The following is a 15765-nucleotide window of genomic DNA, read 5'->3' as shown; positions in this document are numbered from 1 at the left end:
GACTGGTTTTGAACGGCAGCTCATTACCTGGAAATAAGAGTGTTGCCTCTCTGAATTCCTGTGGTTTGGAAAATTCTTAGCCATCTACAGATACATAGATTGAATCATAGTAAAGAAGAGAACAGCTATAGAGGATGAATTTCTTCCTCTTTCCATTTAGGTTTAATATGCTTTGAAGGATTGATTGGACCTCTCCTGCCTGTTCCTTAGAAGAAATCCACGAGGAAACCCATTTCAGAGGAAGCTTATTGCAGTGCAGTGAGCTGTACCTCATCCTCCGTCCTCTGGTTATGCAGAGTTAGCTCCTCTGTCTCCAGGCTCTTTTAGCTTTAGGCTACAGCCTGGCTTTCTGTACATCCATCTCTTTTGCAGAGTTGATCCAAACGGTCTATAAATAACACTTGGCTTAACACAGGTTAAATTAGACCTCCCTGGTGTGAAGCATTATTCTCACGGAGAGGACTTTAAAAGGCAAGACAGTTGGTACCAGGGCTCGGACTACTGTACTACCTCAGCGAATGGAATGAAACAGCAATGCACTTGGCTATCAGAGAGACACCGCGCGCGCAACCTGTTCCAGACCCTTTGAATCTCAGCGTCTTCCTCGGTGCTAGGAAAAGTGGCCCACTTGCTGAGGCAGGATTAAGAGCGATCTGCAAAACCCAAGCGTATTTCACCAGCACCTCCTAGGGGCCGCGTGTGGGTATGAGGCTCGGAGGTGGGTCCCGGCGCAGACCCTTGCCTTGAAGTGTCAGTTTCACTCTCCCACACGCACAAATCCAGCCGGGCTGTGCCGCGCAGAATACGAGCTGGTTTGTTGAGGTAGTTTGGCGTCTCTAGGAGGCCTTTCAGAGGTTTAAATAAACTGCGCGGAAGACACATTTGATCGCTTGAGGAAATGCACATTCAACACACACACACACACACACACACGGATTTCAAACTTGGGGGACTCCTAAATATCCTTGAAGAGCAAAGCTGCGTTATGACACCAAAGTACTGAGACACACACACACACACACGGTTCAATCTGCAACGTTCCAGGGTCCGCACCCGGTTCACGCTGAAGTTGACAGAGCTTCTGAAAGGGTCTCTGGAAAGGGTCTACATGCTCTTGCCTGGCTGCTGGGAAGGAGGGCTGGGAGGCGCTGATGCGCGGCAGCGCTGAGTGTCTGTAGGAGTCGCCGTTCCAGAGAGTTCATTACTCTTTAATTGCTCTGATTTTAGATCAGCAGAGCGTGCCGGGCGCTGGTGCAGACAGAGATTGAGGGCGGGCCCCGCGAGAGCGAGCGAGCGGGCGGTTCAGCCTTCCGAGCAGGCTAGGCGCTTTGTAAGTAATTGACCCAGAGCCGGGAGGAGGAAGAGCTGCTTCTCCCAGGCAGCTGCACCCCTCGCGCGCGTCTGAATCCCGCTGGGTCCTGCGAGCCGGTCGCGGTCCCTTCCCCCGTTTAATTCGCGGCTCCTCAGCTGGTCCGGGGGTGGGGGGGTTGGGGGTGGGAGGGGGGTAAAGGGGGAGGAAGACGCGCCCCGGCTGAAGGGCTGAAACGCAAGCCTCCCCGGCCGCCGCCGCTTCTCCCGCACCCTGGCACCTCGCGAGCCTCTGGGGGCGCACGCCCCGCCCCGCCGCCACGGACGACAGAAGAGGGCAAGTGGAGGGCTGGCGGAGGGCTCGGGAGCTTTGCCCAGGGGCCAGGCTGCCACCAGGCAGCCGCAAGAGCCCGGCCGCGGAGCTTCCCACCTGCTGCCGGCCGGGCCGGGCGCAGCTTCCCCCTCCTTTGCGCGGCCGGACCGGCGGCCGGGGCGCGGGGGGTGGGGGGAGCGGGCAGACGGGAAGGAAGCGGCGGCAGGTTCTCCCCGGCGGCAGCCCCGCGGCCGCGGGCGCAGCATCCTCCCTCCCCACGCGGTCCCCGGGGCCAGGCGCGCTGCGATTGGCCGGCGCGGCTGGGGGCGGGGCCAGGCGGGCCCGTGGCTCGCGACGCCTCAAAAGAGCCCAGGAAAGCTCAGAGCGCCCTGGAGCCCCGGCCAGCGCGCAGCCCGCCAGGCGCCGGCAAGCTGGGTCTTGGGAATGCTGGTTCGCCCTGGCTCGCTCGCTTGTACAAACTCCTGGATCTTACATGCCTCTGTAACCCCTCACTTCCACTCCATGTCCCCATGTTCCTGCGCCGGCAACAGGTAAGGGCTGCTGTGTGTTTTCTTCCCTCCTTTCCTCTCGTTGCCTGTGCGTCCCGGGGAGTGGACTCGGGCTGCCCTCCCCGACCCTCCCCTGCCCCGCCGACCCAGAGGTGCCCAGCTGTCACTCTGCCTTAGCGCTCACCCACGCTCCGGAGTCCCAGACCATGCCTATAGAGTTTGTGCGCGCACCAGAACACCCCCAGAGCTAAAAATACCGAGACATGCTTGGAACAGTTGAGCAACTGTAACAGATTTCTCCGCAGCATCTGTCTGTGCTCATAACTTCCAGTGCACCAGCTGTAGCGGGATACGGAGTTTGGAGACAAGGGCGAGGGAGCCTCTGTTCCATCTCGCTCTAAGGGGAAAAAAAAAGGGAGAGCGGGTGCGTCTAGAGTACTGGTCTCAGACTTTGGCAAACCTGGGGCCGCAGCGCTTGTCTGGATCCTTGGCGTCTCCCCCCCCCCACCCCCGCCCCTTTGTCATTGCTTCAAGTGTAGCTTCGAGTACCAAACCCAGCGAGCGTCTCAAAGTTGCTTTGCTGGGGAAGAGAGCGGGAGCTCGCGTTGGATTTCAGCCGGAAGACTGCAAAACTTTCACATCCTATGTCACTCTCCCTTGAGCAACTTGTTATTCTCTGTAATAACATTAACACCGAAATTGGAAGACAGTGTGGTTTCAGGGAAGCACAGTGGTCAAAACGACTTGATTCTGCAAAAGATTGCATCATAACATAGAGTCATCATGACAGTTGGAAAAAAAAAATCGAGATGGGAAACGGGCAGTTTATCGTCTGTGTCTGGGTAATCCTATCAATAGGATGGTAACTGTGAATCCTGGGGGTTTTCATAAGCTCAGAATTTACCTTTTAGGAAACAAGGCATTATTTGAAAACGTGTTTTGGGTATGCGAGGGGTGCCTATTGCTTTGTACCACTAGTTTTCTTTTCACGTTAATAATCGGTGGGCTGTCAGATTTCCTCTCACTAACAACCGCTGTTGTATGTCTGCTGTATGTTACCTGTACACTTGCTAGCTTTTTCCTGCTCACTTCCAACCCTGCCCCAAGTGTTTTATTTATATTTGCCATTATCCGGAAAAACCCCCAGGCTCAGGAGTAAGAGATGTTACTTTAAGGACGGTAGGAGGGGTGAGTTGGGGTCAAGGTCATGTCACTTTACTTTCAGCCCCTCCCCCCCCCTTTGCTGGAGCTTTCTTTTATATTATTGCTCTCCATAGGAATATTTGTTCCGAACTCTTGTGAACGTGGCGTTAACACACACACACACACGCACGCACACACACACACACACACACGCGCGCGCGCGCGCGCTATTTCTACTTCCTTCAGACTTTCTGGTTGTAGAATCCCTGGTTAGCTGTAGAGTCCTTGTATGACTTTTGAGTAGCATGAGAGACTGACCATGTCTTTACCTGAGCAGCCAGACTGTTTAAAGCTTTTTTCTTTTTAGGGTATATTTTTTGTTGGCCAAAGAGGTATATTTTTCAGCATGTGCACATGTTGAGTGAGGCTACGTGCATTGTTGGGTGTAAAAGTTACAGGGCTCACGTAGACGAGTGGGTATCCCGCCTCCCCTACCGCCCCTCCCCCTCCCTTCTGTTTACTGAGCCTCTGAGAGGTTGCTTTGCAAGCCTTGAGCTCTAATAGCCACAGTGCGTCCAGAGCACACTCAGGCCGGTCTATATGGCATCAGCAGGGGAATAGCTGCTCTAGACACTCAGCCGACCTCTCTTTCATCCCAGGGCACTTTCTTTTACCATCCTTATTTCCTATCCTTCCTTAGAAACTTTCTTATTTGCTCCACACCACGACCCTATGAGGGGACCCACTTATTCTCATTTATTCTTCATGGTTACATGTTTCTGTTCTTTTATACTCCATATTGGGAATACTTCCTTTATGGTAAAAATGATTCGGATGCATTCATTTACGCCGTGTTATCTCCTCGACCGTGTATATGGATCCACAGCTCTCCCTCCTTTAACATCTACCTTGAGATTGAAGCCCTGAACTATTTTTTTCCATTGCTTATGCTTCATTTTGGCTCGGCCTATAAATAGTCTTAACATGAAGAGCACCGCATGTAGCCTCTCAATTTCCCAGGAATACTTTCTACCTCATTGGTTATACCCTGGGTAAAAATGATTATCTGTGTCTATTAAATTTATATCAGGCCCTTAAATATTTTAGCTGAAAATGGGGGAATTTACACATTGTTCCTCAAACCCCAAGTATCAATTCGCCTGATGTATGCCCATCGCGGAGGATTCCAATCACGTGACGTTTTCATCTATTCTTAATCAAATGTTTCTTAAAAACGTATCAAGAATAGAACCCTGCGATGAAGTTACACGAAAGCCCTATTCCTAATTAAAGTACTTTCCCAGATGCTCATGAATCGGTGATTTTCAGTGTGAGAAGCGCAGGCAAAAGGAGGTTTTCTGCTCGCTTGCAGCCATTCAGGCATGCGGGCAGGTTAAGAGGAAAGACATTCTTCAGAGTGGAATATTGAGACAATTACCCTCTCACACGTTGGCAGGTTCTAGATTGTTGCTACGTCATCAGCTCCACCAGAGTCTGAATACATATCACGTGTGTGTGCACATATACACACATTAAATCTGTTTGGGAGCATACCTGCTAGAAGTGACAAAAGTTTCCATTTTGCCAAAAAAAACCTCTTTTCCCCCTTTCCAGGCAGAAATGGTAGAATTTCTAAATGCTGCGCCACATATGGAAGAGATTCTGTCATTAGCAATGGAAATAAGACAATAATAGTTGCTCGATACAGGCTCTTTTCAAGATTCTAAATGCGGAAAGCTATTCGTAGGAAGCTGGTAGTGTGTGTTTTGTGGAATTCAAACTAATGTCCTGGGGTCAAGATTTTTGGAAAGTCGTAATTCAGTCTTTAGATTTCATATGGTTGTTATGCTTTAATCTGGAAGGAGTGCAGAAATAAGTCAGAAGAAATGTGAGACTGTCTACCCATGGTCCCTAATGGTAACTCAGATGGAAGGATTGTTTTGAATCATGAAAAGGGAATTTCTTGGTGTCAGCTTGTAAGATTCTGAAGCCACGCGGAGCTCAAGGATACAAGCACTATTTAAATGAGGCCTCCCTCGCCCCCCTTTTTGGAAAATGCACCTGCATTCGGTGTCATGTTGTTATCTCTGTTTCTGTGGAGAAATGCTTGGCAATTTCATATGAGCCAAGTGAGCTGAAATCACTGTTTAAAAAAATTCTTTCTGTGTCCAGGATCTAGAACCCTGAGGAATAGGAGTCTTGTTTCTTTTGTCCAAGTACAAATTTCATGGGGAAGCAGACAAAACATTGAAGCAGGTGGAAGGCTGGGAAGGCACAGCAACTTCTTTTTATAAAGTAATTCAAAGGCACTTTCAAATCAGGCATCATTTAGGTGTCAAAAGCTGCCAAAATGTAACACACATTGCAATTTTCACAGATGACTAATCTCAGGAAAAATGTGTTAGGGCACATTCTTGCATAATAACTTGGATAAAAAGGGAGAAGTGAAAAGACTGTAACAAGACATTTTCAAAGACAATGCACCTTGCCTCTCTTTAAGGGGGTGCCCGAAAACAGATCAATGATTTGCTTTCTTTGTTTGCAGTTGGCTGGGCTGAACGTGGTTCTGTGAAGTGCTTAATCTGAATGTGGCTTGGGGGGAGAAAGAAAAAATGGAGTGCTTGTCATCAGGGCTTTTGACAAATATCTGATCCTGTCCATCTGTTGTTCATCGCCCCCCTTTAATACAGGAGAGAGATTCGGTGGTTTGAAAAGTCGAGCATCACTTTTATTTCTCAGATCTGTGCTATATTTATTTTTTAAATTTGTATTTGGGGTTAACAAAACACCCTAGACTTTCTCCTAGGCTTTTGTGAGTCCAGGAAAAGCTAGTTTCTTTGGAGCAAAATTGGAAAGTCAAAGTCAATAGGTGGTTTTCACCTGGGCTGGGGTGGGGAGAGATGAAGCAAGAGGAGAAAACTGAAAACTACTATTTCTTCTCATTAAGTAAAGGTGAGCGCATTCTCCATAGGAACAGAGAGGAAGCAGCAGCCCTGGAAGTGAAAAGTCAGCTGAGGGACCCTTATGATTTACTACTGCAAAGTCGTCTCTGTTTGGGAAAACATAGACTTGGACTTCCACGAAACGAGTTCCGGCCTTATGTCAATCCGCTAAAGACCTGGTCCTTGGGCACAAAGGTGCTTACTTCCTAGCCTGTCATCACACATGACAGTCCCGTCTCCAGAGACTTTCAGGACTCTCATTGCTAGGCAACAGGATCTCTCTGTATCCCCCAGAGTAAACCTGTGTCTTCAAGTCAGAATCACTTGCGCCAACAGAGATGTTATCAGGCGTTTCTGCCCAGTCGCTGCTTTCGGTGTGTGCAGTGACAGGATAAGCCCAAACAGTCTCCAGAAAGTGGGATCCCTTTCAGATGATTAGAAGGGCTGTCTGCTCAGTTTTATCTTTTAAGCAAAATAGTCGGTGCTTTTGGATTTCAGCTTGTCATCAAGGGCTCTCATACTCTCTCAACATGCACCTGCTGTTCAATTAATATTAACATGCTGCGTTCATGCGAAATGCTCTCTCGACACGACACGTCTGCGTTCTTAAAGCTTCCTGACAAACCTTGGAGTTAGAAAGTCTTTCTTCTCCCTAATCACCTGGGACCCCAGCAAGTAGTGAAGGCAAAGGAAGAGAATAAGAGGAGAGAGGTAGCTCTGTAAAGTAGAATATTCCAGATTGCTGGCAAAAAATAGGGGAAGGGAGACCTGAGATTTCAGTTGAAAGACTGTCACAAGCAACTAACTCTTCTGTGTTTAATGACTTCATGCTTCTGAATGATATAAGAAAATATTTTCTTTTCTGTCTATTTCTCTGGGGCTACAAGGAAACGAAAAACCCAGTAATTCAACGTAGAGGACATTTATCTATATCTGACCCTGTGTCTGACTAGGAAATGTTGCCTTGGGGAGTAGACTTCATTTTTCCATGACTTCTTTTGTAACGAACCATCTCTCTCTGTTTCTCTCTCTCTCTCTCTCTCTCTCTCTCTCTCTCTCTCTCTCACTCTCTCTCTCTCACTCACTCTCTCTCTCTCTCTCTCTCTTTTTTGGTAGGACCTGTTCTCTGGATGTCAGCTGAGTTACTAAGGTGACTCTGCACGCCAGGAGAGAGACCTTGGTAGAAAGAACCTCAAGGCTCTTGGAGACCCCCATCTCTCCTTTTTTTCTGTGTGTGTGGGTCTTCACTGAACATTCAAACCTGTTTCTCCAACGGGTTTTGCAAAAACTCAGACTGTTTTCCAAAGCAGAAGCGCTGGCGTCCACAGCAGAAGTGATGGGCAGCGTACGTACCAACCGCTACAGCATCGTCTCTTCGGAGGAGGATGGCATGAAGCTGGCCACCCTGGCGGTGGCCAATGGCTTTGGGAACGGGAAGAGTAAAGTCCACACTCGCCAGCAGTGCCGGAGCCGCTTTGTGAAGAAGGACGGCCACTGCAACGTGCAGTTCATCAACGTGGGCGAGAAGGGCCAGCGGTACCTGGCGGACATCTTCACCACGTGTGTGGACATCCGCTGGCGGTGGATGCTGGTTATCTTCTGCCTGGCTTTCGTTCTCTCCTGGCTGTTTTTCGGCTGCGTGTTTTGGTTGATAGCGCTGCTCCACGGGGACCTGGACGCGTCCAAGGAGAGCAAAGCGTGCGTGTCCGAGGTCAACAGCTTCACGGCCGCTTTCCTCTTCTCCATCGAGACGCAGACCACCATAGGCTACGGCTTCCGCTGCGTCACAGACGAGTGCCCCGTGGCCGTTTTCATGGTGGTCTTCCAGTCCATCGTGGGCTGCATCATCGACGCCTTTATCATCGGCGCGGTCATGGCCAAGATGGCCAAGCCCAAGAAGAGAAACGAGACCCTGGTCTTCAGCCACAATGCCGTGATCGCCATGAGGGATGGCAAGCTCTGTCTGATGTGGCGGGTGGGCAACCTTCGGAAAAGCCACCTGGTGGAAGCTCACGTGCGAGCACAGCTCCTCAAATCCAGGATTACTTCCGAAGGGGAGTACATCCCCCTGGATCAGATAGACATCAACGTCGGCTTTGACAGCGGCATTGACCGCATATTTCTGGTGTCCCCCATCACCATCGTCCACGAGATAGACGAGGACAGCCCTTTATACGATTTGAGCAAACAGGACATCGACAACGCGGACTTCGAAATCGTGGTGATCCTCGAAGGCATGGTGGAGGCCACGGCCATGACCACGCAGTGCCGGAGCTCGTACCTGGCCAACGAAATCCTCTGGGGCCACCGCTACGAGCCCGTCCTCTTCGAGGAGAAGCACTACTACAAAGTGGACTATTCGAGGTTCCACAAGACTTACGAAGTACCCAACACTCCCCTTTGTAGCGCCAGGGACTTAGCGGAGAAGAAGTACATCCTCTCCAACGCTAACTCCTTTTGCTATGAAAATGAGGTTGCCCTCACAAGCAAAGAGGAAGAAGACAGTGAAAACGGGGTCCCAGAGAGCACGAGTACGGACACGCCCCCTGACATAGACCTTCACAACCAGGCAAGTGTACCCCTAGAGCCCAGGCCCTTACGGCGAGAGTCAGAGATATGACTCATTCCTCCTTGGGAATAGTTACCTTGAAACACAGTCTGTTGGTCAAAGGCCCAAAGCAGTTACACAGACGACGGTACTGGTGAGGAGGTGGTTTGAGACAAGTGACCACGAGGGACTGAGGCTATAGCACCATGCTTTCAAAGAAAGACTGTAGGCTCAGAGATGAACCTAAAGCACTAAACATGCCTGCCCCCCGTGACCCGATGGCACATAACACGTTGTAGAATAAGTTATGGGGTGTTTACGTCTTGTCTTGTGTTTTCATACCAAACTTGAACTTGCAGGCAAGCCTTGGTTGGTTGGGTATTTGACGTCTCCAGAATGCTTCTCTTTAGGGAACAAGAATGTTTTTAAATGGCATCACATTTTTAAATGTTTTCAAGGCAAGACTCTGCCTTAACTTTTGAAAAGCTGCTAACTACACGAACACACGTTGTACTGTTGCGGTGTAGTTTTTCTTGTGTGTAATTTAAAAAGTCAGTGTTGAACTTTCTTGAGAGCTCATGATAGGCGCTTCAAAGTGGCAAGTATTTGGCTATTAGTTGCCAAAACGAGAGCCTGATTTTTTTGAGGCCAGTAATTTGTTTGCTAGAATTGATTTCTCTCTCTCTCTCTCTGTCTCTCTCTGTCAATCTCTTTCCGGTTACATAAGGGCATTATGTAACACTAGCCAAATGGTAGCCTCTGGCTTGTTGTTATTGTTTTATTTTATTTTTTTTCTCCATGATGTTAATGGTGATCTCAAATTTTCAGTTAGACTACCTAAAATAAATACCAAAGATAATGCACATTTTTGCACAGTGGAGCTTATACTAAAAGGAGAGAAAGCCCCACGGCTGCCTTGAAATCAAGAGACAATAACTTTGAACCTCAGCAAGACCTCGAACTGCCCTCTCCTTTTGCACCTTATTCAGAAAACAGAGCATCACACACACAGTCGAGTAAGTGCCATGCTTTACATTTCTGTTCCTTCATGTAACTTTCACGTTATAGGAGGAAGAAGACAGGGGAAGAAAAACTCACACACACACACGATATAAACATCTTTTCTTTCGTTCGAGGTGGTGCTAGCCAGGTGAACGCATACGACGTGGAGAGACGGTGATGTGCCCTTAGATTTTTTTCTGGGTTTTTCCATTTTTTGCACATTCCAAAATTTATTCCAGAAGACAAGACCTAGGTTGAAATGAGTCGGCATCCTTGACGCTGAGCCATCCAACTTGAAAGATCAATACGTTTATACCCCTGCGGCTGAATTCCTTGCCCTGACAGCTGGTACATCTGCAGCTTGACTTCACCTTCCAAAAGATGCCATGCCTGGCCTCTAGGCTGGCTCTTACGATCAGGCTGTCTGGACTGAGTCCTACAGCATCCAAGGGGGCTGTGAATGCCCAAGTGGGAAGGTGGGAAGATGCAGAAGAGCCATTTTGATGTAGCTCATCAGCTCAAGTATTCAGGAGGGAGGGGAACATTGCTTTCTTTCTTTTTTTTTTTTTTTCTAATGGTACAGAGTAGGAATGAAAATGTCTCGGTAATTTAGGGTCAACAAGAGCCATAAAAATTCTAACAGAGTCACAAGTAAAGGAGATAATGATCTAAAAGGGTCCTTTCCCCTTGATGGATGCACACTCATCGTTGAATCTGAGCTGATCCCTTTTGCCCGTGGAGCCCTAGAGCAGGCTACTTAGGGCACATTGTTTTCCAGAAGCCTCTCCTGCCTGGCTGCCTGACTTGCTAGAAACATTTTGTTTTGTTTTCTGCTCTAGCTCAACATAATGGAACTCTCTTTTGGTTTAAAGTTCCTTATTTGTGAATTCTGGGGTTGCTGACTTTTCATTTTAATTGGCATCTCAAAATCAACTCTCTTACGGTATTATATCCCTGTATGCCATTAAAAAACAGCTTGTTCTAGAATATCCTGTATTTTGTAAACTGTTGTCTGTGATGGTCTCTGGTTCTTGAACAGCCATATATCTGAATGCGGTGCCTGCAATAATCGGACAGTCTCTGCTGTTCTCAGCCTTCAGAGTCGATGGGTTTGAACACTGTGGAGTTACTTTTACTGAAACCAAGTTAGAGATATCGAGCAAGTGGATGTTATTTTAAGTCCAAACTTAAAGGCAGATTAGGGAGGTTGTTTAGAGAGTTGGAGGGATTGCGTGGGCACAGAATTTACCTTCTTCTGTAAACGGCAAATGTTCGGCCATTGACAGAGGATGTTGACGGTTTCAGCTGCTGCTATTTCGATATTTTTGCAAAGGAAAATAATCAAACCAAAGAGTATTCAGTGGTCTGTAAATTAAATGAAGATTCAGTGGAGAATGGGGGTGACCACAGAAAAGGCACCTTCCCATCACACAGCTCTGCCACTTAAAAGACTTGAGATATTTGAAAGGGGGTGGGTAGGGGTCAAGAATGAGGGAGGGAACTCTTGCAACTTCTTTCTGAAAAAGAGAAAAAAAATCTAAAATTTCTGGTGCACAGGTTTGTTTGTTTTTTTTTTTTCAAGAAAATTTTGCAGAAGCTATGTTTTTAAAGTGTACATTTTATAAAGTTTATCAGATATTTTCATATTTAAAGCCAAATGTAAATAGAAGTCTGTAAAGGGAAAAAAATTGCCATAGAAAGTATAATTTCAGTGCAGCAATTTCTGAGAGCTAGTACCTATATGCTACCGGTTAGCATGGTTTTAGCAAATATTTACCAGCCTTATAAGGTTCGTATTGCTATGTTCTTCTGTTATTTATTTCAGCATGGACTGTTGATTTGAAAGCTTTTTCTAGTTATTAGTATTTTCACAGTTACAAGCTTTAAATGGCAATTATTTTTTTTTAATTTTTAATTTTTTTTAATTTTTTATTTTGTCAAGAGCCAAGACACAGGTAATGCACAACGGTTTTTGTTTTTGGTTTTGTTTTTTTGCTGCATTTTACCTTCAAAACATTTGTCATTGACTGGGTTTCCTTCATTAATGCACACATGTCATTGGAATGCAGGTTGAGGAGACTCACTGTGAATATCTGGGGTCTGTTCCGGGATCTGTGTTGGCTTCTCCGTGACAAGCAAACCCCCATTGAATTTACTTAGGAATTATTCCCTTTTAAAGAATTTTTGCCCATATCTGGATGGGCATTATATTTTTGGGAGGAGGACTAGATTCCTGGTTATCCTATTTTTAAAGAAAAGGTAGACAAAGTGAATTCTATTTTGATTATTGAGAAAGGAATAGTTTTCTATCCTTCTAAGAGTATACTTGAATCAGACATTTTAAGGATGTCACCCATAACTCTGAAACCATTTCCAAATTCCTGGTGAAAGTTTGTTTTATCTTTTTTTTTTTCAATTCTATCAATGCATTATTTCTTCCCTTCACTTCCTTTCTTCCCTGTCAACTCCCACCTCAAACCTTGATGTTTATTCAGTGAGTTCTGTCCCCTAAATCATGTCACTCTTAGAAAAAACAAATGTTGGTTCATATTTGATGGTAAGTCACTCAGTAAAGGTAAAAAGCTTGTTCTGAGAAACAGAGTGAGTGTTTTTTCACTCTGTGTCCAATAATGTTAAGGTTAAAAAAAAAAAAGAAAAAAAAAGTGTTGCCTAGTCACTCACTCCCAACTAGAATCCCTTTTCGAGTTACGTTGGGCTTCAGCTCTGGGCTGCGGTGAACTGAACAATCCCGGCCTTTGACAATTGTGAGAGTTGTTATTTTCCCATTTGCTGTCTTTTTGTATCTAAAGTCTTCCTAATGTACTGCACACACCATGGATTGTACATATTTTTATATATTATGTCTTATTTTATTATTTCTAAATAAAAAATTAAAAATTGAAAACAAATCAGTGCAAGAATCTTTGGGCTCCCTGTATGGTTGCTGTAGCATCCCTGAGATAGAAAGCAAAGGTTCCCAAACAAGAGGGCATAAACCCTGATAGTTTGGAGGAATAGAGCCATAGAAATCACCGAAACAGGTGTGGGGTGGCAGATTACTTTCATCCAAGTAAGAGGAAGTCAAGCTCATCTTTTGTTTTCGGACAGAATGGCCTAGATAGAAAAGACCGAGAAACAAGCAAACAAATCTAACAAAATGTGTAAGGTTTAGATTTTGAGTCTCTATGTGAGGACAGAAGTTGCTCTTTATTGCGCCTAACTGGGTAGGGTTCTGGCTTTCGATTGTTTCATTGCCCTGAAACCAAATCAGGTTATTATAGTCTCGTGCAATAGATCAGAGTTGGCAAATATGTCCCCTAAAAGGCCAGATAGTAAATATTTTTGGCTTTGTGGAACAGTCTTTGTCAGAACTATGCGTCTCTGCCCTGGTACTACAAAAGCAGCCATGGAGAATACAAAAACAAATGGTGCGGCTGTCTGTCAATAAAACTTTACTTATACAAACAGCTGGTGGGCCAGATTTGGCACATGGTCTATAATGTATTGACCTCTGTTACACAGGAAGAAACTGAGGCTGGATTTTAAAGCTAATAAATCATCGAGCAGGTATGCAAATTCAGGTTTTATGTGCTTCTAGATTTAGTTTAATCCACTAAGCTATAGAGCGTATCAGGGCACCAAGGTACCAAGGATCTGTAGTCTCAGAGAAAATGTCAATTCCTCTGGCAAATTTCAAATAGCTTAACTGTTTTCCACCATTGGAAACACTGAGGAAAATCCCCATCCTGAAATATGGATTGCTCCTTAATATTTTTCCTTTAACAAATATTTTTCTTTTAATAAAGCCCTTACTATGTTTCGAAGATGGTTCTACATTCTTTATGAGTATTGAATAATTTAATCTTAAGAGCAACCCTCTGGAGTGTGCATGATTATTATCCCTATTTAGGAAAAGAGGGGACTTCCCTGGCGGTCCAGTGGTTAGGACTCCGAGTTTCCACTGCAGAAGGCCCGGGTTTGGTCCCTGGTTGGGAAACTAAGATCCCGCGAGCCGTGTGGTGCGGCCAAAAAAAAAAAAAAAAAAAAAAAAAGGAAATGAGGTCACTGAGGCCCAGAGGCTGAGTATCTTGTGTAAGCACACACAGCTAGTAAGTATTAGAGCTGAGCTTTAAACTGAGCCCGTGTAATTTGCAGCAACATGGATGGACCTAGAGATGATCACACTGAGTGAAGTAAGTCAGACAGAGAGAGACAAGTACCATATGATATCGTTTATATGTGGAATCTAAAATATGACACAAATGAACTTATCTACGAAACACAAACAGACTCACAGACATAGAGAACAGACTTGTGGTTGCCAAGGGGGAGGGGAGATGGGGGAGGGATGGACTGGGAGGTTGGGGTCGGCAGATGCAAACGATTAGATACAGGATGGATGAACAACAAAGTTCTACTGTACAGCACAGGGAACTGTATTCAATATCCTGGGATAAACCATCATGGAAAAGAATATGAAAAAGAATGTATACATATGTATAACTGAATCACCTTGCTGTACAGCAGAAATTAACACAACACTGTAAATCATCTATATTTCAATTAAAAAAAGAAACGGAGACCATTTAGCACTGGGCTGAGCTTTTTATCATTATTCTACACTTTCCATTTGGAGGCATTCTTGGGAAAAGTTTCCTCATTTTGTTTCAGGCCTTTCTGCTTCTCAGTTTTTATTCTCCTTGGTGATGCAAATGTATTCTTTTTCTCCGCATAGGATGCTATACATGAGCACAGTGTCCCCACCTCCTTCATAACCTGCTCTACAATAGCTCCCTGGGTTCCTGAGGAGAGAGGACAACTCACAAAGGTAGATTAATTACAAATACGCATCGGTTGTGGGATTTAGGTAAATTTCAAACTTCAGGTTAATTTCAGTTAACTAGGAATTGCTGAGGCCTGTCCCGAGGTGAAACCACAAAGCCCTGTTACTAACCGAATGGCAGGCACCTTACCACGTCACACACTTCTGCTGTCCTCCAGCTGTGGGCCCCCAAAGGTGTAACATGATCCGCTTGGTGATTGGTCCCATTAAACAAGATGGGGGGGAGACGCCAGAGGGAAGAGATACGGGAACATATGTATATGTATAACTGATTCACTTTGTTGTAAAGCAGAAACTAACACACCATTGTAAAGCCATGATACTCCAATAAAGATATTACAAAAAAAAAAAAAAAAAAAGATACAGGATGGTAACTCCAGGCAACAAGTTGAGTGCTATATGAGTCCCACCTCTACTTTAAAAAAAAGGAAATTAAATATGTGTACAAAAAGAAAAGGCGAGGGTGGAATTTCAGAGTTTTTCTGCTTAGGCCTTCTTTTCAGTGAAAGCCAAGCAAGGCCTCCCAACCCCAGCCTCTTTAAGCAACAGCCTCCAGATAATACTCACAAAGAAGAAAACATGTTTCTCTCTAGAAATTTCCATATTAAAGCTCCAAACACTGACTACATCAATCAGATTTGCTTTCCCAAATTAAAAGAAACAAAAGAAACGAAAAAAAAAAGAAAGCCTAGCTTTATGCATTTTTAGTGAAGTAAAGAACCAAGTCCATAATTAGCATATTTCAAGAAGCCAGAATCTTTTTTTTTTTTTTTCCTTCAAAATAGTTTAGATCATGGAGCCTAGTGACCTGATGATTTGAGCCACTATATGAGGTTTGTTATAATGACTTAAACATTTTTATATAATTATAAGGTGATATCTACAAGGCATGGTTGAATAAAATTATCACAGTACCTGGCTCTGGAATAGGTTGACCAGCTGTCCTGGTCTGTTTGGGACACAGGGTTTCCCCAGGATGCAAGACGGGCAGTCCTAGAACTGGAAAAGTCAGTCATCTGCTTTGGAGGCTAGAGGAGTAGAAGTGTTGTGGAAGTGAAGAGAGGGACAGTTAAGAAGAATCTGGAAGGGAGGAGTTTAGAGAAGGTGAGCCAGCCTCAGCACAAGCGTTACTAAATAGTAAGAATAATAATGATGGA

At 45.4% G+C, this 15765-nt stretch overlaps 1 protein-coding gene across 3 annotated transcripts in view; it reads left to right on the top strand.

Moving 5' to 3' along the window:
• Positions 1 to 1258: 1258 nt before the first annotated feature.
• KCNJ2 (potassium inwardly rectifying channel subfamily J member 2) overlaps positions 1259 to 15765 on the top strand; it is a 19452-nt gene continuing 4945 nt past the window's right edge. For 2 of the 3 annotated variants that reach the window (XM_067020843.1, XM_067020845.1), the window contains exons 1-3: positions 1995 to 2172; positions 7332 to 8784; positions 14501 to 14593. In XM_067020843.1, coding sequence (XP_066876944.1) covers positions 7552 to 8784; positions 14501 to 14593 — 1326 coding nt within the window. In that variant the 5' untranslated portion in view covers positions 1995 to 2172; positions 7332 to 7551. Of the gene's footprint in view, positions 1331 to 1994; positions 2173 to 7331; positions 8785 to 14500; positions 14594 to 15765 lie in introns of those variants that run through there. The other variant, XM_067020844.1, reaches the window with a different exon arrangement.

The sequence above is a fragment of the Kogia breviceps genome, chromosome 19 (assembly GCF_026419965.1).
Source record: "Kogia breviceps isolate mKogBre1 chromosome 19, mKogBre1 haplotype 1, whole genome shotgun sequence".
Lineage (NCBI taxonomy): Eukaryota > Metazoa > Chordata > Mammalia > Artiodactyla > Physeteridae > Kogia > Kogia breviceps.
This window is presented reverse-complemented; position numbering and strand designations above follow the sequence as displayed.